General features: G+C 42.6%; 1 protein-coding gene and 1 long non-coding RNA gene across 2 annotated transcripts in view; both read left to right on the top strand.

Annotated features, from left to right (window-relative positions):
• The first annotated feature begins 9,801 nt into the window (after window positions 1-9,801).
• The window catches only part of pik3r3b (phosphoinositide-3-kinase, regulatory subunit 3b (gamma)), a 211,258-nt gene continuing 196,519 nt past the window's right edge, over window positions 9,802-24,540 (top strand). Inside the window, exons 1-2 of the mRNA XM_051375751.1 lie at window positions 9,802-9,963; window positions 10,333-11,532. Of these exons, the coding sequence (XP_051231711.1) occupies window positions 11,184-11,532 (349 nt within the window). The 5' untranslated portion in view covers window positions 9,802-9,963; window positions 10,333-11,183. The remainder of the gene's footprint in view (window positions 9,964-10,332; window positions 11,533-24,540) is intronic.
• The window catches only part of LOC127349837 (uncharacterized), a 17,887-nt gene continuing 9,931 nt past the window's right edge, over window positions 16,585-24,540 (top strand). The window contains exon 1 of the long non-coding RNA XR_007880427.1: window positions 16,585-17,378. This is a non-coding gene — a long non-coding RNA (uncharacterized LOC127349837). The remainder of the gene's footprint in view (window positions 17,379-24,540) is intronic.

The raw sequence follows: 24,540 nt of genomic DNA, 5'->3' as shown, positions 1-24,540 counted from the left end.
GTCCTTTAACCAACATTTGACTCTTTAAATTCATCACATTAAACTTACGGGAGCAGCAGCTGATTCACTCCACAGGTCAACTCGAATGTGAGTGATTCTTCTTAAGTCTCTCTGTCCTCTCTTTACCCTCGTGGAAGAATGACATCATTCTGGCACACTGTCTGTTCTGTCTCATACAAACACACACACACACACACACACACACACACACACACACACACACACACACACGCATATTGGCATGAGCCAGAGGATAATCTTTAGATAGCAGTCTACAACACTAACTGTTTCTTTACATCTTTTATTTTTGGTTTAGTTTAGGATCTGTACATTAATAATAATATGAATCCATTATTTTTGCTCATTGTGGTATTAATAGTGTCCACTCACAGCTCTCACTAGTAATAAGCTTTAGGCGACATTTTGTGCCTCGGGTTTCACCTAAGCCTGTTAGTGTAGCTTGTACAGTATATTGAATATCAATCAAAACTAAAACAGTAAAGATGCAAATACAGGATTATCTACTACCGAGGTACCTGGTTTAGATTGATGGAACAGAATGGGATTAAAAACCAGGTTAGTGTATTAATATCACAGGATTTACAAAACAATTCCAATTTGACTGACATGTAACCTCACAAAAAGTTTGAGATAGATGTATTTTCCTTATATACTACGCCTAACACATATTACAGACTGGAAAAAGCTCCTTGCCTATAACAGTTCTCACAGAGTTGAGTCCTTGAACCCATAGAAGTTATCTTGAAATGCATTCTATTTTCTCTTTTTTTTTTGTTTTTTTTTTATTTTTTTTTTCAAAATTTTTTTTTTTTTTTCTGCTGTTGGTTGTGGATTATTATTGTCAGTATCACCTGTTTGTTATTAATATTATTATCCGTGTTTTTCTTTATATTGTTGTCCCACTTTGGTCATGGGTTCTGTATTCAATTAAACTGGATGTCTGGGGGAGGGGGTTGGGATTTATTTTAAATGTTGCAAGCTTAATTGATTGTGACACAATTTGGTAAAATCTCAATATATATATAAAAAAAAGGAAAAAACATCAACAAAACTAGACACAAGAAAAATGATAAAATACATGTCTGAGTAAGAAAGAGAAAAACAATCTCTTCTCCTTCTGCATCCCTCCTCTCCTCTCACCCCTCCATCTTCCTCTCATCCGCTCCACCCTCTCATCACCTTCTTCCAGCTCTCCATCCATCTGCTCTCCTCTCCTCTCTCCCAGTCTCTGCTCTCGGGTTCCTGTCTGCGGTGAATCAGGAGAGGATCACACTCTGCACATACACTTCACACTGCTGTTTGGGATTTGATGAGTGGGGAGGTGGATATTGAGGGATTTAAGGAGGGAGGGAAATTGTGATGCTGTTGGGAATCTGTGCCAATTTCAAGCAGCACTTGCCACTCGTTTTTCCACTCGAACGCTCCTCACATGGTCGATGTTCTCCAGACGCAGGTGCTTTCCCATCAAAATTGAGCTCCTTCGTCGCCGACCAGCTGTAGAGAACGCTTCACGCCTCTGGGAACAGAGCGAACCTGCTGCATATTTAAATGGAATATCAAACATGTATATCTGCACGTGGGGAAAATCTGTTTTCCTTCAGTTAGAGGATGTGTGAAGCTTATACATGCTCCTCTTCCTGATACTTCAATCATGTTGTGTAAGTGGGTCAACTGGAAGCAGTGATGATTTGAAGACATTTACCTGCCAGTCTAATCTCATGTTACAGACAAATCACACAGAGCAGAGCTGGAATGATGAGCGCAGACGTTGCTGCTCTCAGGGGTCCAGCTCTGAGCTGTTTTTCTTTCCCCGTTTTGTAGAAAAATCAAAAAAGGTTATTCTGTAAAAAATACCCAGAATAACTTGTGTCCCGTGGAGTGTGATGTGACATTGAAGTGAAAGGAAACCGAAGACCCTCACTGAATCACATTAGTTCCTAGATCCTCTCTATGCTGTAAACTGGGCTAATCCAAAACAAAAATAAAAGGCTTATTTGTTTTCCTCTCAAGAATTAGATGAGAGGATCAATGTCGTGTTTGGGTGTTAAAAGATAAGTCTTCAGTTGTTCTATACGTTTCAACCTCATCAAATCCCTTTAAAAGACCAAAACCAACAATGAGTTTGTCTGTCGCTCACTACATTCTGACTGACTCTGCTGTCTGTGTCTGGTTCCCTATTAGCATATATATGTTCCCAGGATCCTGTTTCCTCCAGAACATAGGATTCTGGGAATATAAGAACCCTTTGTTATGTTCCCATTATGTGCCACATAAATCTGTTTGTCTTGTGTCTGGTCCCCTGCATATCTTTCTTCTTCTAGTGGCTGACCTAGCTGACTTACATATGGTGTCATTTTGACTAAAGTGCTATACACAGGCTTTACCCATAATTCATTTCTCAATGCCAAAAGTGTTTGAGAAGGTTTTCCAAATTCTATATTCGGTTCGGTATATTATCTGTGTCCTGTGCCTGGTTCCCTATATTGTCTGAGTCCTTTTTATGGTCCTCTATATTCTGTTTGTCCCGGAAATCTATGTTCCAGGGTCCTAACGTCCCTAACCCTTAAGCCCCCTAACCCTAAAACTAGGGAACATAGGACCGCTTGTCATTTTCCCATTATGTGCCAAATAAATCCGGCGAACATAGGAATAACCCTCCCCCCACCCTATATTCTCTGTGTCCTGTGTCTGGTTCCCTGCAGTTCATTCTTCCTCTCATGGTTGACTTAGCTGACTTACATGTGGTGTCAGTCATTCTGACTCAAGTGCTATCCAGAGGCTTTACCCATAATTCATTTCCAAAGTGTATAAGAGGGTTTTCCAAAATGCTGCATAAATGAAAGAAGTGTATGAAAACAGACAGTGAGCCACCATGAGTGGGGACTAACACTGATCAGTCTGCCATGATGTGTACTCTGTCCTGACAGCCTCCAGCAAACATTCACTCATGCTTCCATGGGAACACGGCTGTACACACACACTCAGAAGCAGACACTATTTACATGTGTGAGTAATTGAACACTCCCAGTGTGATAGAGGTAGACGATGCCTGTGTGATCTGACACACAACTAGCCTCCATCCCCTCTGGGAAGTCACAAGCATGCAACACGTTTCATGTACGTTTGTGAAATGGTCACAGTTTGGTTCAGGCACAAATAGGTTAGGGTTAGGAAAATATTGTAAGTTATTAACCTGAAATAACTTAAGTACATTACTTGAAAGAAATTGTTTACTTTTGGTTTCACACAGGCCGTGAACAGCGTTCTCCTGGGGTTTTGAGTTAGTTTGAGCCATCCAAGTACCGCCGCTGCAGCTGGTGCAATGCACTGGGGCCCAGCTGATTATAAGGGCCCACAAGGGACAGCGACAATTGCTAGTGTCCGTGGGTGGGCCCTTAGGTGCCTTCACATGCCGTGTTCAGTTGTGACTTATAGCTCATTGGATTGGCTTTACTCTCAATAGTGAACATCAGAGCGAGGAATCTGGACTTGAGCTGTGTTGTTAATGACTCAGCTGAGCGAAAGGCCCGTAGGATGAACTGCTAATGGGTGAGTACAGGTGTATCTTTGTTATGGAGAGGGATCAGGGATTTAAATGTCCTCCTAATGTAAGAAAATGCACACTTACTGTAATCTGTGTCTGTGTGCCATCAATGATGAATGATGATTAATGAATTGTTTATGCAAGCTGTGACCAGATACCGTCATCCATTCATTCATACTGTGTAGGCCTATAATGAGTTGCTGTGCTCTTCTTGTCCGCTCTTTGTTCTGCGGTTATTGACATACTGTGTAAGCTACTTTGTGTTGATTTGTTACTGCAGGCTGGCTATAGCTGTTTCAGTTGTTTGATATTCAGAGACAGCAGGCTGTGGTGGTTGGAGTCCAGGGCAGACGGTTAGAGTTGCGTTGACAGATTTGGTAGTTCGTCTGCTGTCCGTGATGCTGATCAAAGGCTGCAGATTCGTAATTGCGTGGAGTCGTTGTGTGAATCCTGTGTGTACACAAGCATGCTTTTAGGCAACATATTTGCACCAGGGCCAGTCACAAATATGTTACGCTGCTGATCCACCCCACCAGGGGCCTCCAGAAATTACAGACGGACATCTACAGCATCTTATTTTAAAACGGAGGGCCACTGAACAAGCTGCAGTATTCAACAACTGGTTGTCTCTGTGTGTCTGTAAGTAAACCTGCTATAATTGGACACTCTGGTCTACACTCATAGCCTTCAGCTACACACAATCCCACAGATTAAACTCCGTAATCCTCCGGCTGCTCATCTCAAATTGTGACCGAACTTTGCCCGAGGTTTGTCGCTAAACCAGGTATTTCTGTATACTGACATTCTCCTTACTCTGAATCTCTGCATATTCAAAACGCATGTTTGTCTGTGATAAGGAAAACAAATGTTCCCTGCAGCAATATGAGGAATAATTGAATTGACAACATAGCGAGCTCTTATCTAGTGGGTTTCTCCAGGCGTGGCAGAGGAGCGACGTGCAGAGCGAGCTCATCATGGAGGAAACGCTCGTGGGCCACCAATGAGCTCTTGACCTCTGCTGCTCACTGGAGCACATCCTAACACACAGCTCGGAGAAGGGTTATATAAATGAGGTGAGTGTATGTGTGTGTGTGTGTGTGTGTGTGTGTGTGTGATCCGCAGGGCATTGATGCGTCTGTGAAGGCATCTCATTATAGCTGCCAAAAGCGTGCCGTGGCGAGGTCGCAACTTGCGCTCCCTCACGCTGATGAGGAGACGCCTCCACATGCAGACGGGTTCAAACCAAGGGTCACAGCTGGGTGGCAGAGGTCAGTCAGACGTGCAGCTGTCACATACATACATACACACACACACACACACACGGACAGTGAGGTTGTGTGTGCGAACTTTGACCCTGTCAGGTTGCTATGGTAATGATGGTTTGATCACACTGCAGATGTGCTTTAGTTTTGACCAAGCTAATTACAGAGAGTGGCAAACAAACCAGATGTGTTCATTATATCTGGGGGGGAAGAGATGGAGTAGTATGGGTATAGGACATTAACCTTTCATCCAATTAATTACATCACATCCTTTTTTGGGGGACTCAACCTCGAAACGCCTTCAGATAGCGGTCTCCCTGTGAAACAGGGGTGGGGGCAGAAGAGAGAAAGGTTTTTTTAGGGAAAGAATACTAATCATGTGTCCTTTTTTAAAATGTACTTTTTATTGACTATATTTTTGAGCCAGTAATCTACTTTTTACTTCACTACATTTGCATTTATACCTTCGTTATGACTGAGTGTAAAACTTCTTCATTAAGTACATTTAACTAGTTTTTTACCCAATATAAATAAACAGTTAAAACCACTGAAGCTACTTGATGAAGAATGCACATTGAGTTAGTTTTACTTAAAATTTTGAACAGTTGAATTGACCAATCATGTTTTGTGTGCAGCTGCTTGGAATAAAAGTAATCACCACCATAGGGGGCCGCGATGTTGAACCGCCTGTTTCTGCAGGAGCAGGCTGTGGATAGGGCCGTTGGCATTTTTTTTTGCACATTTCACGACCACTGTAGTTTCTCACTCGCACTTGGAAAGGGTCGGTGAAAGGAGTTAGGATCTGCAACTACAACGCTAGATGCCACTTAACCCCTTTCACTTTTACTTGTCAGTCTTTATGAGAGTATTTGTACTTTTACTTAGTATAGATTTCCAATATTCAACCACAGCAGTAAAGCAGTATCTCATTGCATCCAATCTAATGTAATAAAGCTGCAGTAGGTCTTTTTTATGAAAAATGTCTTTGTCATATTTGCTGACAGTGAGCCACCATGAGTGGGGACTAACACTGATCAGTCTGCCATGATGTGTACTCTGTCCTGACAGCCTCCAGCAAACATTCACTCATGATTCCATGGGAACACTGCTGTACACACACACTCAGGCACAGACACTATTTACATGTGCGAGTAATTGAACACTCCCAGTGTGATAGAGGTAGACGATGCCTGTAAGATCTGACACATTTAATCTGGGACAACTAGCCTCCATCTCCCCTGGGAAGTCACACTATCCTCTCATAAAGCTTTCTCTTCTCTCTGATTGGCCCGTGTCTGTGAGAGATAAGACAAAGACGTTAGCTCGAGAGCCACAAAGAGGACAATCATCCACGTCTGACACTGAGACACAAGCATGACTAAACGCCTTTATTATCCTGATTATATCCTTTCTATTTCTCAGCGAGTGCTTTATTGATTTCTGTCGCCTTACATTTGCATACACGGCAGCGAGTCAGACTAAATGTCACACAACTGAGATGAACGACAGAGATCTGACTGTGAAGAGAGGATGAGGAGGGGACAATGCTGTATAATAACTCTTCGTCATCATAACGGACAAATTCTTTCTGAAGTCACGGACTTACTTTTTCCAGTGACAGCAGGATTTCTGATGTCCATTAAGGAGAAATGCCCATAAATCAAATCAGAAATAATTTATGAAAAAGTGCTTCTTATAACTTTAGATCTTACCTGATAATCACATTTGCCGTATCAAACGTAGCCCAGTTCATTTGAGTCTGTACATTCGTGCAAACAGAAACTGCGTCACTACTGCAACATCCCTTTTTATGGCTCAGGACACCTGCAGTTGCTCAACATCCAAGTTGTGAAACAGCTTGGTCAGGGTCGCCCCGAAGTTCAACCGGGCACAGCTTTATAACACCGCCACTGCTCTGTGATCGGCGTGCCTTCAAATCCCAACTAAGAGCGTTTAATAGGCGGAGTGTCTTCAGAGCGTGTTGCCTGCTCCATGTACTTCATGTGTGTATTTTGTCCTTAAAAAGGCACAAACTGTGTGTTGCTCCGCTTAAACTCTCCTCTGACTGATTGAGTTCGGGCCTGGTGCCACAATATTGATGTAGCGTGAAATTCAATCTCTCTCTCTCTCTCTATGCCGTTTCTCTGTTTGACTTCCTGTCAGTGCCATCTGCTCTGTGCTGCTTGACGCCAGTAGGTCTATTCTACGCAGACCAGAGTGGAGTGTCGTTTTGAGACACGCTGTGGTGCTTCTGGTGGATTTAGAGCATTGCCTAGAAAGGATGCAATCAGCTCAGGCGATGGAACTGTGTCCAGTGAACTTTGGGGGTTAGGATTAGCACTATTAAGGCAATGTACCCCCTGTACGGCATTTTTTCATGTTTTATCTACATATAGAGGCATCTATATGTATATCTATATGACCCCTCCACTAATGTACAAATATCTTTATTTTTGACATCATAATTTGTGTACACTGACTTTTCCTTATCCAGATCCAGTGTCCAAAGATAGAGGGTGTCACTGTACGTACTACAGTATACAGATTCTGTACTTCTGTATTACAGAATGAGGAAATTGTAATGTGTGATACTGGGCTACAGAAATAAAAGTGACTTGACCTTTTATGGTGCAGATTTATCTAAATGTAAGCAACACTGGCTAATAATAGGGCTTGGGAAACCATAGCAAAATCTCAAAATATGAACCCATAGAAAAAATTAAACATGTAGGTTTTTTTTATTTTACAATAAATAAATAAATAAATAAAAAAATTTGACCGAACTAAGGCCAATAAATGTCCAATTCACATAATAAAGATAAAAAGGACACATTGCATCAACTCCAAAGCTGTCTGTTGTATCGCCTTTATTGGCCTTAGAATGAGGCTTCAGCAACAGGTGGCGTTGGAGCTGCAGCTGTCATCGTGTTGTTTACATCTCGTCCTCAATACGAGACTTTAAGAGTCCTTCAGTTTGAGTGCGTCACTGATCCATTAAGTATCTCACTAATGCTTGCTAAATATCAAGAATAACAGACCTCAGGCAGGCCTCAGACGAATCCTCAGCGGGTTTTGAGAGAGAGAGTTGTCTGATAATAATTTATGCAGTTTTTTAAATACGTTTATTTATATTCTGGGGACGATCACATTCCCAATAACACCAAGAGAGTTTAATCACGCATGCCTGGCTCAGTAGATTATGAGATGAAAGTAGCATCTTCATTGCATTATTATGTTTGGAGAATATATTCAGATATGTAGAACCTGGAAGCCCAAAAGCCCTCTGGGCGAGGTTCATTGGTTTGCAGTAATGCGCTTAAGTCTAACGTTCTGTGGGAATATGGGAATGTGCTCTAAAGCATCCACTGACATGAAAACAGCCTCGAGATCGTCTTATTCTCTTACCTGATTTTGGGAACTCAAACCATCTGATTGCACTTTGCACAAAGATTGTGTGCAATGGGTGGCCAGTTCCCCTTGTAGGTCAAAGTCCAATGTGCTGATAAAAAATGTCATTGTCCAAAATACTGATGATGTGCACGTCTCACCATCAAATTAACTGGGCTGTTGGACCACTTCACCTATAACCCCCAATCCATCTTCAACATGTTTTAAATCAATTCTTACAACTTTATTTTTTATCAAAACAAATCAAGTGTCAAGTGTTTAAATGCACAATTTTTCAAATTTCTTCTCATTTTGTTTCATTTTATAGTTTGTCCTCACTCTTCTTCTACTTGAATTTCCCTCGGGATAAATAAAGTATCTATCTATCTATCTTTCTTGTGTCTTTGAGTCTGAAAAACTGTTTTAATCTTGATTTGCTCAGCTTGTGAAATACATTACTGACAGTATAATGGGAATAACATTAATAGGTTACACAATATCTACTGTATGGACAGTTTCTGAATAAATAAATCTTATCAAACTGTCCATACTGTTTGAGACCCACTGCTGTAAGTGATAGAATATCCCACCAATCCCAACCCAAACCCAACAAAAACAGAAAATAAAGTAACATAATAAAGCAAAGTTATTTTTAATGATGCTGCACAAAAATCATTATCATATAGTCCAAATGTCTCATTATTATTACAGAGGATGGACGTATGATATATCAGAGGAGGAGGATGGGAGATTGCTGCATCATCACAAGTATTGCAGCATCTGCTTTTTCTTTATTTTCATCATTTTCATTTTCTCACACTGCTTTGATCTTGTTCTGCCATAAATCTCTGACATGCAAAATTCCACGCCTGAGCCGCATGAATATGCTTTTGCATTTAAACCTTTAACCCCATATTAACTTTGCAGTAGCGTGTGTCTGCGTCCAAATGTCCAATGTCTCCGTATTCTCTTGTGGCTTTGTCATTCAGCTTTATAAAGACAGAGAGAAGTTGCCCCTCTCCTTCCCGCTCTGGGCTGTTCCTATCTGAATGTTCTCTGCAGCTCCAAACTGAAAATGCGCACCTGATGACGCAGCAGTCTGCCGCTGTCTGCTGCTGCGTCATGTGCGCACCAGACAGCAACCAAGATGTTCTCCCATCATCCTCCTCTCATGTAGCACACCTCCATCCTTTATGTTTTTATTTTATTTATCTGTTTTGTCCTGACAGTGCGACCCTGGTGCGCAGAGACGCACGCAGCGACTCTTTTTTTGAGGTCACAGAGTTGTTACATAATTCATCACCTCTCTGCAGCTTCTGGACATCCAACACTCCGGGCCACCCTCGTGCCTGAAACACAAGAACTCAGATTAAAAGATTTACAATTGCAGCAGAACCTAAGAGCATGACAACCGGGTCATGCGGTGTTTTTGCTGCAGCTGCGGCGGCGGTGCGCCACACCGACCCGTCCCGTCTCCGCAGCTGCCTGGCATAATTTGCAGACGGCAGGAGGAGGAGGAGGAGGAGGAAGAGGAGGGGGGAGGAGGGGTTTACTGACATCAGCACTGCCGCTCACTACAGCACCGAGCAGGCTGCCTGTCTGCCCGGACCCAGCCACGCCATCCATTTATCCTGACGGGGCTCCACGGATGTCTGGGCTCGCGCTGCGGGGTTCAGGTTGTGTCGAAGCGGACAGTTCGCGCGCAGAGGCGTCGGTGGAGGACAGCAGCTCGCCCGTGCAGTTTGAGCGGTGAGTTTGCGGCGTTGTTTGCGGGCAGCAGACAGACAGCAGGGCAGACTGGCGCAGGGCAGTTGAGACGGGCACGCTGTCTGTCTGAAGTTCATATTCGCCTCGTCACGCTTGTTGTAACTGATAGTCTCTGCTCCTGTCTGTCAGACTGCAGCTGAGGGATGTTCTCACTGCATTCTCATCATCATATTCTCAAATTTCCATCATTTGTATTCACTTCCACTGATGCTTTCATCATTTTCATCATTATCTGCCCTCATTTTTTCTGTGAGATGCACAAACACTCTCAGGCCTGAGCTGTATCAGTGTATTCTTGCATTTAAATCCTGATAAGTGGATAAAAGTGTTAACATTTAACTTCATTTTAAGTTTGCAGGAGCGTCTGTCTGAGTCGGGAGGCTGCCCAGACAGCGGAGGCGAAGCAGCAGGATTGCATACAGCAGAGTGCACACAGGGGCGCTCCGGATAAGAAGCCAAATTCTGCACTGCAGTGGATTTCCTCAGGTGTGTGTGTATGTGTGTATGTGTGTGAGTGTGTAGAAGTGTGTGTGTGGGTGTCTGATCGACAGTGGGCTCTGTACACTTTCTCATTAACATCCGAAGAACCCGCAGAAGCTTTGGGGCATCGTCTGGAGGTCACCCCGTCCTAGAAAACTGTGCCACCCTTCCAGTTTCCAGACCTCCGATCCGCCTCCCGCCCCTCCACCTCCTTTCTCTTCCTGTCACAGGGACAGTGTGGTGGTTTGTCTGTCTTTCTGTGTGTCCAGTTGGTTCCCAAACGCCAGCAGGCCTCAAGACTGGAGATCTGTGGCCGACGGGTGGATTCATACTGTGGATTTTTAAAGACTGCGAGGATATTCAACCAAATCTGCAGTGTTAACGCAAAGAGCAGCCGACTGTTCACTTGGGGGACTTTTATTTTTGGATTAAGAAGGTTGGACCTGCTCTTCAGGGTGGCTAAAAAGGTGTCGAATTCCACCTCAGGGACCAGATTTTTATCATTTCCATTGTGTCATCAAAGTCAGCACGACACAGCAAATCTCAGGCGCCATCCCAGGTTTCCCAGGTTTGGGTCGAGTTCCAGTTTCAACTCAGGGATTTTTAAGTAACAGAGTTCCCGTTTGGTATTTTTCAAGGCATTGATTTTACTTTTAAAGCAGCAAACCTCAGGCAGCGTCTGCATTTTTGGCTTTAGAACCAACCTATGAACTGCCGTCGCCATGGCTTCTGACAGCTTCCAGTACCGGGCGCTCTTTGAGTACAAGCGGGAGCGTGGGGATGACATCAGCCTCCAGCCGGGGGACCTGCTCACCGTGCCCAAGGCCTCGCTGATGGCGGTGCCGGGCCGGGACTACCAGGACGGGGACGAGCGGAGCCCCAAAGGCTGGCTGCACGGCACCAACGAGAGGACCAAGGAGAAGGGAGACTTTCCAGGGACATTTGTGGAGTACGTCGGGGTGGTGAGGGTCGGCCCTCCTGCGGCTAAATCCTGGCCCAGGCCTGTGCCACCGACCCCCGGGGGGCTACAGAGCGCTGTGGGGGCTCAGCCTCCTGGAGCAGCTGCTTCAGGTGAGTGCTGCCCCGACAGGATCGATCGTGTGGATGTATGGGTTCTCTGTTTGGATCCTTTTGGTGGCTTATCAGTTGGATTGTTATCAACAGGACCGTGCTTTTCATTAAAATCCACATTAATGGCATAGAAATCTAACATTTAATCAGTTTTGGCTGTGAAACCTGATGTTGGACTTCAATATGTTTTGGTGTGAGCTGCTCTCAGACAGTATCGTGTGTGTGTGTGTGTGTGTGTGTGTGTGTGTGTGTGTGTGTGTGTGTGTGTGTGTGTGTGGTATCGTATCGAGTTACAGGTTCAGCTGCTGTCAAGCATGTTTGTGTTGTTTGCACAGAAAACATTTGATTTACAGATTATGAACACTTCTTTGCTTGAGTATGTAAAATTTCAGGTTGTTCCTGGTTTGATCTGAGTACAGAATTGCTGTGTAACATAAACTTGAGTTTTGGGTTCTGGGATCTGTCCAAACAGATTGAAATGAAAAGTCTGACTTTCCGTTCTGTTGGTGGTTGTATGCGGGCCTATCAGGGCCGGCCTAAGTGTTTTATAGGACCTTTTCTTCGGGGGTCCCAAAACTGCCTTCTCGATCACCTTTACACCGTTACGAAACCATTACACTGACATTTTACAAAACATCTTTGTACGCACAAGAACACAAGAATTATTCCAAACACTCAAACGTGTTGGTAGGTGGTGATAAACTCTACGTCAACAATACGTCAAATACAAGAGAAGATAATAGTGAGCTTATTTTCCTTTGGTGATAGTATCTTTAAAAAAACAGTGGCTTAATATTTATTTATAGTTATTTGACTAATTTCTTAACCTTTATTTATTTAACACCTCTCTGGCACACGGCCTAGTGTTGCTAACCAAACCAGAGCCGCAGGAAGAGTGCCAGGCTTTAAAGTTAATTTAACATAGAGGCCAAACCATTCGTAAATCCCCAAAAGAATCTCTTTCAGAATTTGATCCATTCAGTCCCAGAAATTTGGAAAGTCTAGAAGAGCTGCATGATTAAATCATTTTATCGCCATTCAAGATGGCGGAGGGCTAAACAGGAAGTTAGCGGCTTGGGCAGCAGAAGTCTCTAGTAGGCCCCATAATGTGGAAGCATATGCAGTTATTTTATTCCCCACTGAACAACATCCATAGGAATGAATCAGCGCTGTATCCAGTTCTGCCTTCATACTCTACATCCATGAACCAAATGTAAACAAACCGGTAGTCGGCCATTGTTCTTGTTGTTCACATGCATGCTCATTACAGAAAGGGCATGCACAGAATGAGTTGTTGCTGAGTTTTACGTTCACACGGATACCGTTCTGAAAAATCTGCATCTCACAAGGCCCTTTTAGTAAAACTGTGTCTGCACGTGGACCAGAGGCCGACACCGTCCTGGGACCCGTTTCAGCAACACAAAGGCTGCCATTTGCAAGATGAGATCATTTTCTCCGCTGTTAATTTCAACATGTTCCACTAATCAAAACAAATGCCATACTACCCGCGCATTAGCACGCTAGAACCCTGTAGGATTCATAAATTCACTTGCAACTCACAAACAACATTTGTGAAACGCTGCCACTATTTGTAACCTGTGTGTAAGCAGCTTAAATCATTTTTCTGTAATGGTCCTTTGAGTATGTTGTGCATTTACCCGGAAAATGGCAACATTAAGTGTACTTACAATGCCAGATTACGTAAGAGAATTATAACATTTATGAATGCAGTGCACAACAGAAGTGAGGGAGCTCAAAGCAGATTGACCCGTATTGTGTTACTAGTACAACGACCAAACAACCTTTTTAATTACATTAACCTCTCATCTACAAACCACAGACACAGAGCACTGTCAGTACTAGTACACAGTGTACACAGTGTACACAGTGTACCCCTCGTAGTGCCTGCAGGCCTGTTCATCACACTGAGAACCTGCAGCTGTGCCTGATGCTGAGCTGATCTACCCTGATCCTCCAGCTGCGGTCCAGCCAAACCCCTCAATAAAACACCAGCCTTGCATGAAACCTACTAGTATCTTCTCTTCTTCTCTGGGTTAAGGCCTACTGGGTGTGTTAGTCTTCCAAGAAATGTCATGTGAAAGCAAGTGGGGTTTGATTATCTCATATTGCAACATATTTAGGTGAACTGCTTCCAGATTCATTGTTAACATGTCCTTGCTGAGGATTTTCTTTAAGGCTTCACTTGGGACTCCTTTTTATAAAATTATTTACAGAGAACCAACAGTACCCACCACGAGCAACCACTTGGCGACAGTGGCAAGGAAGAACATCTTTTTTAACAGGCAGAAACCTCAAGCAGGCTCCGGCTCTAGCTGTCTGCCTCAACCGGTTGGGGATGGAGGGAGATCAGAGTTTTCATATATCAGAGTCCTTTAAATGCCAAAGACTTTCCAGAAGTCTGAATGATTACGACACAGGAATCATTAGGTGTGTTTTGACTCCCTTCCCCACCACCCTGTACTCCATAAACTGCTGCATGAACTCTGGGAGCAGCAGATCAATGATCATATTCTTTATTGACTGCACTTCTGAGAAACATTCAGACGTGTTGTGGCTCCCCATCGACACTGTATATGTGGACTGCTTTGCCTTAAAATTGAATCATTATATCTATCGTCTCTAACGCTATCTCTTGGTATTGACTCCAGTTAGAAGATTGAGTTTGTACTGTAAACTAGCGTGCGAGCTGTGTGTATCCGTTCTGTGCAGCTGGATTTTTGATGATTTATTTAGGACTGAGCAAAAACAGGCGGTAACGAGGACGAGTGGGACTTGAGCCCTAAATGTAAAAAGTGTTGCGAAACATTCTGCCCCACTTAAAAAGCTATTCTGAAGCCTGCAGGCTTTGATTAGTGCTTTTACAGGGTTGGGGTGGTTAGCTCTGTTTTAGCCCTGGCTGTCTGCTGCAGAGTTCAGATCTGCTGTGTTTACGGCTCTTTATTTGCTAAATAGGTCAGACGCAGAGTAACGTTCTCTCCTCTCTCTCGCTCCCTTTAATTGTCTGGCTGCCCGTCTGTTTTATGGGAGTGGGTTAGGCCAGTTATATAAATAACATCCATACTGCTTGAGGCTCGGGTAAATATTGTTCTCATTTCCATATGCCCCTGCTCGCTGTGCTGATGCTCTTAGTTATGTGCTAGCTGAGCCACTCATCCCTCCCTCCCTCCCTCCCTCCCTCCATCCATCCAGCGTCCTGCAGCCACACAAGGCCGTATTTGTCCTGAGTAATTGATTGGCTGGCGCACTGTCAGCCTGACATGCCACATTCCTACAGTCACATATCACTAATAGCAGTGGCTTTGCAGTGGCTTTGCAGCAGCGGCACAGGGAGGCCCGCAGAGGGAAGCTAACTGATCGGCATCCTCCAACACTGCTGACACTCCGGCACGCCCTGCTCCGGTTCAGCACTCTGTTTGGAGCAACGCTGCTGATAATTTTCTGGGAACAGGATTTGATCAGATCAATTCCGATGAAGTCATATATAATGCAGTGAGTGTGCAACACTTGACCATGCAGTGGGCTGTATAGTAGCAAGGGCTGAGGAACTGCTTAAAGTGGGGATTAAAGTGTCTCAGTTTGCAGTAGGAGATGTTATTTGAATCTATACATTATATATTAACAATTAATGAAAGTACTATGTGAACTGTAAAGGATAGAATTACCATTAACTACCTCTGCAACTACAACTTTTGTAGTCTCTTTTAGCTCATAGCTTTGTTTTGAGAGCAAATTACTGAATATTCAATCTCCTTTTTAGCAAACTGTACGCTGCCTACCCAACATCAGAAACAGTTATGGACACAAACCAAAGAAAGCTTATTGGTGTCACTAGTTTGCAGCAAAGACTGCAAGCCGGACACACACTGAAGCTGGGTATGTGAAATAAACACAACTGGGAGAGTATCATAGTTTGGTCCATGACCTCCATCTGGAGAGCGCCTGTTTCAGTGATATTTCAGGCTGACTGTGGAGCAGTTTTACCACTCTAAAACCGCAGCATGTCATTGGGGCCCGTTTCTCCATAAGTTTCAACTTATCTACTGCAGTTTGCTGCGTTTTCTTCCAACCACTCCTTTAAACAGAGTGCAGGTGTTAGGTTGGATATTTAATCATCAGTTGATGACCAAACTGCAGCTTTAACACTCACAGGTAGAACACTATATTACCATCATTTACAGCAAACCTTTTCCATCTTTGGACATTTATAGTCAAACATAGTCACAGTTACTTGTCCATCTAGAGTCACTCATGCTAAGTCATTTAAATATATTAACTATTTGTTTGTCACGGTGTTCCTGCCTAACTAGTCATTGTTTCAGGTCAGCCCATGAGCATGTGCCAATGCATTTTCTCTTTTCAGAATTGTTTAGAAATGGTTTCTATCCAGCACAATCTGGCATTACATCACTACACATTTTGCAGCACTCCCATTGTGCTTTAAAGTCAGACTCAGCTAACCTTACCAACAGTATGAACATGTTTTAAACTCCATTCAGGCAAAACTGGAACCTTGGTATCCAGTAATTCCTACCAAATGAAATGCAACAGTGAATCTGTAATAACATTCCCTCACTGCTGTATGAGTGAATGTCATTTTACCTGGGAATGACAGTTTTGAAATTGATTGCTGAACAAAGTTAGCAGAGCAGAGTGTTGGAAAATAAAATGAGCATTTTCCTTGTTCCCGTATTCTCTCTTTACCTCCACATCCTTTACTTCTCTTCCTCTTCCTCCACTTGTCATCCTAAACAGTTCATCTCCCTCCCAGTTGCCACGCTGATTAAATCAGGTGTAATAGCTCTAACAGGGCTCATAGCGCTAATCAATGTGTAACATTATCTGACACTGTGCGATTGTGAACACCCTCCTACATTTCCCAACCTGACGCCTTATCCTTTCCCCCGAGGGGAGCTGTTTGCCGGCTCCATACAACATTAATTATGACAGTGAGCTAATGAATCCCCAATGGTCTCCCTGTTGCTATCTACCTACAGGTATACAGGACAAATGTTAAGGTAATCACATGCACAGACTGCTCCACTGTGATAACGCAGCTCGCGTCGTTTATCTGCAGATGAGCTCTGTAGCTCGCGACACTCTGTTCCTCTCTTATGTAAATGAGAGATGCAGTCAGATGTAAACCTGAAGAATAGAAATCATCGGGATGCCCAGAGGGTTGGATCCGAAGAGGTCAAGCAAAACAAATACACAACGTCCTCCATTTTATCACTGTGGAAAGATTTAGTGTTGGACAACAGCTGAAGTCAGAGCAGGAAGTTCAGTGTTCAGTGTTTTATGACCACCTTCTAACCGGAACCAAACCCTCACAGTTGTTTGAAGAAATGAGCAATGGACCAAATGCCTTCACTCTGACCGCTCAGCAGCCAGATGCATCCATTGTCCCGGCCTGTCATGGACCAGCCGGCAATTCTTCTCCATGCTCGATGATCGGCTACTGTCAGTGAAACTCAACACTTCCTACAGATGTTTCACATAAAAATGTGCCAGGAAAAGTTGGAATTCTGCTCTCTGAGCCACTAAGAGGTAATATGAAACATCTGCACAGGAAGTCTGCACAGAAGACTGCAGGGATGTAACGATGCGATTCATGATACAAACACTGGGTTTATGATTTTCTCCAGATTTTTATTTATTTTCTTTGATATGTCTCTATTATTATGCAACATAATATAAAACATTATATATGAAGTTGTATTCATGTTACATTTAATCTTGTTCGCCAACTTTCTTCCTCACTCTCTCGACGTATACGGTGTATATCCGGAAGGAAATGACGGAACATTGTTGGAAACATTTGGGATAATGTAAGTACAACAAAATATATAACGTACTGTAGGTCTAGTGATTTTAATGCGGAGATATTATATCTTTTAAAAATGCTACCGGTAAACACTTTACACGTAATATGAGAGTTTTATCGGATATATTGAATATAAATTTAGGTAGGTGGGTAAATACGATACAGATAAATGAAGGAATCATTACGTTTCCTCCCAAACTGGTAACTTGTAAATGATTCATAGGAGAAGAGACTGAAGAAAGATTATCATTACCTTCAGATTGGTCCACTCATTTTTCACCTCACACACATACATACATATCAAACAGAGGTTGTCAATAGCAATCACAGTTTTTAATTGAGCACCGGGCAGTTTGAGTGTCTCCGTGTCTTCAGAGGTGCTTCGGTGCTGAGCCGGGCAGCAGATCAATGTGATCAGGGAGGTGATGAAAGGCCGCTGCACTGGATAATGACTGGGAGATCAAACACACACAGAGAGAGAGAGAGAGAGAGAGAGAGAGAAAGAGAACGAGTCGGGAAGGACAGCAGAAAAACACACAGAGCAGTAATTGCCAGCCCGGCACAGAACCTGTGTAATGATGAGCGTGGAAGTGTGTGTGTTCACCGAGGTGTGTGTTGGCAGCCTCTGATCAGCTCTGTGCTCTCTGCTGCGCGATGAGTTCGGGAGATCGATGATCGCCGCGTCGGCCTAACAAGCTAACCGGGCTAAACGGCCTCGTTTGTACATTTATATTTAGCTCAACTCTTAGTTCTCTGGTTGGACTCTAATGGCTTTCTGTGTGTGTGTGTGTGTGTGTGTGTGTGTGTGTGTGTGTGTGTGTGTGTGTGTGTGTGTGCAGTGAGGAGAGGAGGCACTGAGGTGTTAGTGTCGTTCTGAAGACATTCAGACATGGGTTAGGGTAGATGTCTTTATGTCTCAGTGTGAAGATGACGCGAGACGAGGAGAGGGAAGGAAGCTTTCTTGTGTTTCTGGAACTCTGTCTGTCCGTCTCTATCTTGGGGGGGGGGATGGGGGGTTTGAACTATCGGATCGGTACTTGACAGTTTTGGACATACTTGCCAACCCTCCCAGGAGACTTTTCCCAGGAGACTCCTCCTGTTTCCATTGCCCTTTGCCTGTTCCTTCCCGGGGTTACAGTTCTCTTATATTTCTCCCGATTTATGACACATTTTCACCGTACACCGTCCCTGTGGACACCAATGGTTTAACACAAGCAGCGCAAGTTTAAATAAAAGTCATAAATTAGCAATATTTTGACCCAAATCAGGATCTATTTGGCCAAAGAATTTATAAAGAATATTAGGAAAGCAACCAGACGTTCAGTGGAGACTTTTTGACCTTTTGGGCGGTGGTGAAAAGATATTGAGGTTCGATACCCAGTCCTGATCATTTGAAGCATTTGTGTCAAGAAGCATTTTTGAATTGGAGCTAATTAGCAATTAGCTTATTCAGTTTTGACCTGCTGAGCTTAATAAGAGGAAAATGTATAGTTCTACAGAGAATACACAAATACTTGGATGCAGAACAGGAGATGGTCGAACGTATGAATTAGGATTGTTGTACGGAGCTGTAGTCGTAATGCTTCACAGTTGTAAAGCTCGACATTAAACTTGTGCAATACTTAAATTTAATAATGAAATGATGGGAAATTCATATAATTGCAATTAGAATCAATTTATGCAACAATCCAGCTTCATAATATATGAACACCAGAATATCTCCAAATCCAGGTGCTAATATTGATCCAGAATTGGCCCAGCTAGCACCTGGAACTGCAACCATTAGTCGATTAATCAATTAGTTGACTCATTTTTAAGAAAAAATGTCCAATTCATTGATTTCAGCTTCTCAAATGTGAAAGTCTCTGGATCGTGGACAAAACAGGCATTTGGGAAACATCAATTAACATTTTTCACCATTTTCTGGACCATACAACTAATCGATTAATCGAGAAAAGGATCGACAGATTAATCAAGAAAAAAAATAATCGTTGGTTGCAGCCTTCAATACCTAAACAAGTCTGGCAGCCTTGTATGGGCCAACGACGGCTCGTGTTCAGCTGCAGTCGGCCCGACTTTGGATGACTGGGAGGTGAAAAACACTGACAGTATTTCACTTGTTCGAGGATTTTATTTAGTTTTTATTCAGACACTCACCAACCACAGGCAGAATCTTTTATTGTTTTAAGACAAAAGGCTGAATTTCAACTGGTTTTTGATTTTGAAGCTGTCATAGAACTCATTCATATTATATGTGATACAGCACATATAACTCTACTTATTTTTATTGTTCCTGCTGTTCGGTATGTGGCGGTTCAGTGTCACAGTGACACAGAGCAGGATGAGTTCTTGTCACAGATATTTATGTGCTCCCCTCCTCCCTTGTTTACTGACCGTGTGTGTGTGTGTGTGTGTGTGTGTGTGTGTGTGTGTGTGTGTGTGTGTTTTCAGTGCTTTGTTTCCTGTGCTGGAGATGACATGTGTCACCCATGTGGAAATGTGGAGTTGTGAACTGGCAGAACATCCTTTGGCTGCTTCTCTCTTCCTGTCTGCCTTTGATTTCATTCTCTCCATCTGAACAAGTCATTTAGTCTGTTTTTATATTCATAAATTTCACTTCCTCACACACTTTTCTTTATTCTAGCACAGTGGCTGGCCTCTGGTTTCAAGAAAGCGAGTCATTTCTACAAAATAGTTAAAACAAGTTGATTTTTATTGGAAACAGGCGGAAATATTCTCTCTTTGTTGGCATTTTTATTAACTAAATTCAAGAAAAAAAAGATTATTGAGATGCACTCTCACATATTCACATGCACAGCACGTTTATGCCCTGCTTCCTGCTTCAGCATTGCAGTGTTTTGCGGTGCATTGTGTTGGTCGGCCTCCCTCACTGTGACTCCATGCAGCGTGAGGCCAGGGCTGCATGCCAATTAGGGTGTCGGAATGAGTGTCTTGTACAAACTGCTGCTGCACCGGCAGTCTGCAATTTACTCTGTCAATATAACCCCATCACACACCACACACACACACACACACACACACACTACACACTGCCAATGAAAAGGTCACACGCAGCAGATAATCAAATAGCAGCCTTGTAACGTGCAGGCAGATGAACACATCTGCACTGACCCAGACTGCATACCACTATGATATTTATGTCAACTTATTCACAAAAATGTAAATGTTCTACCTTTTTTTCATGTATTATTTTCAAATAATTCACGTTTGCTCAGTTATCTTACCTTAATTTGTGCAAACTACTCACTAACAGGTCAGTTTTTATAAGATACAAATGTTCTGGAACTTGTTTGGGTTTCTCCGAGTCCTGCTGGGATTCCCAAACTTTTTCACAATAGATGCACGTTAGACCAATCTGAGAGCATTTTGTCTTCAGGGATACCCTCAAAATACAATCAGTCAAAATGATCGACCATAAATTGTCTATGGTTCTAACCAAATTTAATAAAAGTTAAAATATTCTATTCCTCCTACAAACCAATCAAGGACCACTATTGGCTCTATTTCCTTACATCTCGAGAGGAAAATATTGTGAATTTTGCTTCTCAACATGCATCTGACCACTGCAGTAAGTGGTTACTTCAGATTCATATTTCACATTCAACATGAGAGCTGGTAAACAGGACTGTTGCAGGTAAAAAAGGAGGAACACTCCTCAGAGGTATGCAGGAACAAGACAAAGTCACACCAAAAACATGACAGCAGTTAAATCCGGCCCTTTCTCCGGTGACAGAGCATTTTCCAGTTGATGGGAGGAATCGGATAAAAAACAGAAATGTGGTGATTAATTAGAAACTGGCGTGCGAGGCTGCCAACCAGATGGCGTGATTTATACAAAACCTTGTGCCTCCAAAATAAAAGCCTCCTTTAACCTCATTGGTATAATATAGCTTTAAATTTTTCTTAACGTTTCTTTTTTCCTTCTTTCTTTCTTACTTTTTTTTCCTTTCTTTTTAGCTGATCTGAAAGCATGAACATCCCCATATTTGGACGTATAATGTTTTCCTCTTCACAATAAGTACTTTTACTGTGGATAGTTTGCATTTTACTGCTAATACTTTGAAAGCAAAAACTTCTGAAAGCATGATTTCCACTTGTAAAGGAGCATTCCTTATTTTTTTGTGCCTTTTTTATTACATTAAAAGCCTTGAGTATTCTATTTTCCACCTCTGCTGCATGCTAATATATTTAATCTCTGAAGTGCTATTGTTTGTGGAGGAGTTGAGATTTATTGTCCCTGTTTTGAAAGTCAATTACGGAGGTCCACACAGCGTGTTTTATATTGATGAATAGGTCGAAGCTGCTGAGTCGTTCAGTGAAAGGAGAGGGTGATACAAATAAACACGGCAAACAGCCATGAATAAAACAGGAGCAGAGCATCCTGGGAGACCGCAAGGATGCAGCGCTTTAATTCTTTGATGCTGCGTGGCGGTGACCCCACCCGTACAGTCTGTTAAACTGCAGCCTGCAGCCTGCAGGTCTGGGAATACGTCTGAGGGGTTCAGGTCGCGGAGTGGCAGATCTACAGGAGGCTCGGCGAGGCAGACCGTCGGGGAGAACTGTTGTCAATAAAGATTTTATTTTACTGGCTGCCTAATTGGCCTTGGAATCACTGCGCTGAGCCGAGAGGCTTCTCCCCCTGAGCCGGGGAGGATTTACTTGTCAGCAGTAAAAGAATAAGCACACAACAACAACAACACGTACACGCCCGGAAACATAAATAGGCCTTATCGATTTTTATTTCTCTGGAAACAAAACTAAAAGTGAAAACTGTTTTCAGCTGGAGAGCAACATGCATCTTTTCCTTTCTTTCTGTTCTACCTTTTTTTTCATCCTCCTCTCCCTCCTTACGTTCTCAGGTGATCATAAAACATAATAATCTTCATGTCTGGAGGTATCAGATTTTGAACCCCATACAGTAAAATTCAGTTATATCACAGGATCTTCATCAGCAGATGGAGTTTGCCAGATTGTCGAGCAATGTTCAAATGATTGTGATTCTCAGCTTTTAATCCAATGTGTCAGAGCTGAAGATCTGCAGTTGCGTGATTACTGGGCGATGAAGATCATGTAATAAGACTGAAAGCTCTAGACAGCTGCTGAGCGGACCTAGTGATGAGATTTCTTCTTCAACTAACCTGTACTTATTATTTGGAATTTTTTCAAGTCAGTTGTTTAAATATAATTATATAAGTTTTATTTAAGTTGAAAATTCTTCTCTAATTCAAATACAAAACATCTGGATCTTAAGTTATCAGAGAGACAAGCTAAACTAACATTAGCTGCAACTCTGTTTGCTGTCCTTTGTCTGCCAAACGATGTTGGAGGAACCGATTTTTAAAGAGACCTCTGTGGATCATTGGGCTCTCTGTAGAAACCTCCTGAACGATGAACACTAAAGGAATCCTAACCGGGAGAGTCATGAAACTTCGGCTCTTGTTGTTGGTTTGATGTGATAGACCCCCTAGTGGCAGAAATGACATATTGTACTTTAAAACCACCAAATATTTGAGCTCTAAACTTCCCCAACTTGCTAAAACTCCAAAAATCCCTTGAAAAGTAATACAGACATGAGCCCAGTGTCTCTACTGGCAGCAACAGCAAAATCAAACCAGTTTGAAGCTATAAAGCAAATATCAGGGACTGAAAAACTGTGTTGCTTTGTTCAACAGTGGCGTTCCTGCTCCTCCTGCACAGTTGGATGATATACTCGAAGCCGTCAGGAGCTGCGACTCCGCCTGTAAATCCTCTTCCTCCCTGATTCGTGTGCAGCGACTCGAGACCAGATTTTATGTTTAAAAGGGAATGAAGGGTTGAAAGAAATCGCTCTGACCAAGCGAGATCTGCTCTCTCTCCCATGCCCCCCCCCCCCTGTTTATGGGCACCTATAAAACCACACGGCTTTTTACGGCCTCCTCCTCCTCCTCGCTGCATTTTAATGCCCTCTGAAGTCTCTCGATAGACTCAGGTACAAGTCATTTGACCGCTTTAATTTCAGCAGTCGGAGGCGTTGTAAAAATAATTTAAGCAGCTCGTTTTTGTCTCAGAGGCAGTCATGCATTTCGGTGGTTTGATACATTACATTTATTTAGCTGCAAGTTACTGCAATGTTGGTATTAATGAGCACTTTATAAGGGCTATTACAACACATCTGCACATAATGTCTTAATAAAAAGAAGCTGTGCATGTGTGACGGGTTGGGGAAACGTCTTCTGCCCATTTATTATTCACGCTTGCACTTAATCTAATCTAATTTGTTTTTACCTTTAAGCAACAGTAGAACAAACCTTAATTGTTATACAATCAAAATGAGCTGCAACTGACACCTAAAATGTATTTTTAGACTTTTTCTGGTAGCCGTCATTTGACTCTCAACTTTAAGCCAAAGATAAGCAACTTTACTGCAGCCACTAAAAATGATTTCTGAGGTTTGAAGTGGCAGTTTTTTCGAAGACAGTCGAGTGAAACTGCAAAATGTCCTCTGGTCCCAAAGGTTAAAGAGCAGAGCGGAGGTTTAACTCTCCCGTCACACTCCTTGTCCATTAATAATTAATGCAATCAAAGAGACAGAGAGAGAGAGAAACAAAAGACAGTACTGGGCAAAAGACCACCGAAATATCCACCGTAAAACAATCCGAGAACACGATTAAAGGCTTTGCTAGCTCCCTGCCGAGGCTGCAAGTTACTGGAGATCCTACATGTATGTAAAACTGTTAAGGTCATCGAATCACCACATCATTAGGATAAGGGGCAGAAATAGCCACAAAAACAATCATATTTTACTGTGTATAAACAAAAACAACATAAGATACGTTCTGTAATCTACAGCATTAACCAAATGTATTTCACTATTTCTCTAATTAATTCAAGTCAATTCAAATTCTATTTAAAACAACATTATCTATATATATAATATATAAGATAACCTTGTATATTAAGATTATAATGTGCATGGAATAATGGCATTATAAATGACTTCTCTTTCAACATTACATATATCGGCCATCGGTGGACACTGAAATATCGGTTGACCACTACTTCAATGTGAAGAGCTGTTGGGGAAAAAATGCCTCTCCAACACCGTGAATGAGACAGAACCAAAGCTAGGCTACCACAAAACACATCGCTGATGTACACAAAAACAT

This window comes from Dicentrarchus labrax, unplaced genomic scaffold (assembly GCF_905237075.1).
Source record: "Dicentrarchus labrax unplaced genomic scaffold, dlabrax2021, whole genome shotgun sequence".
NCBI lineage: Eukaryota > Metazoa > Chordata > Actinopteri > Moronidae > Dicentrarchus > Dicentrarchus labrax.
This window is presented reverse-complemented; position numbering and strand designations above follow the sequence as displayed.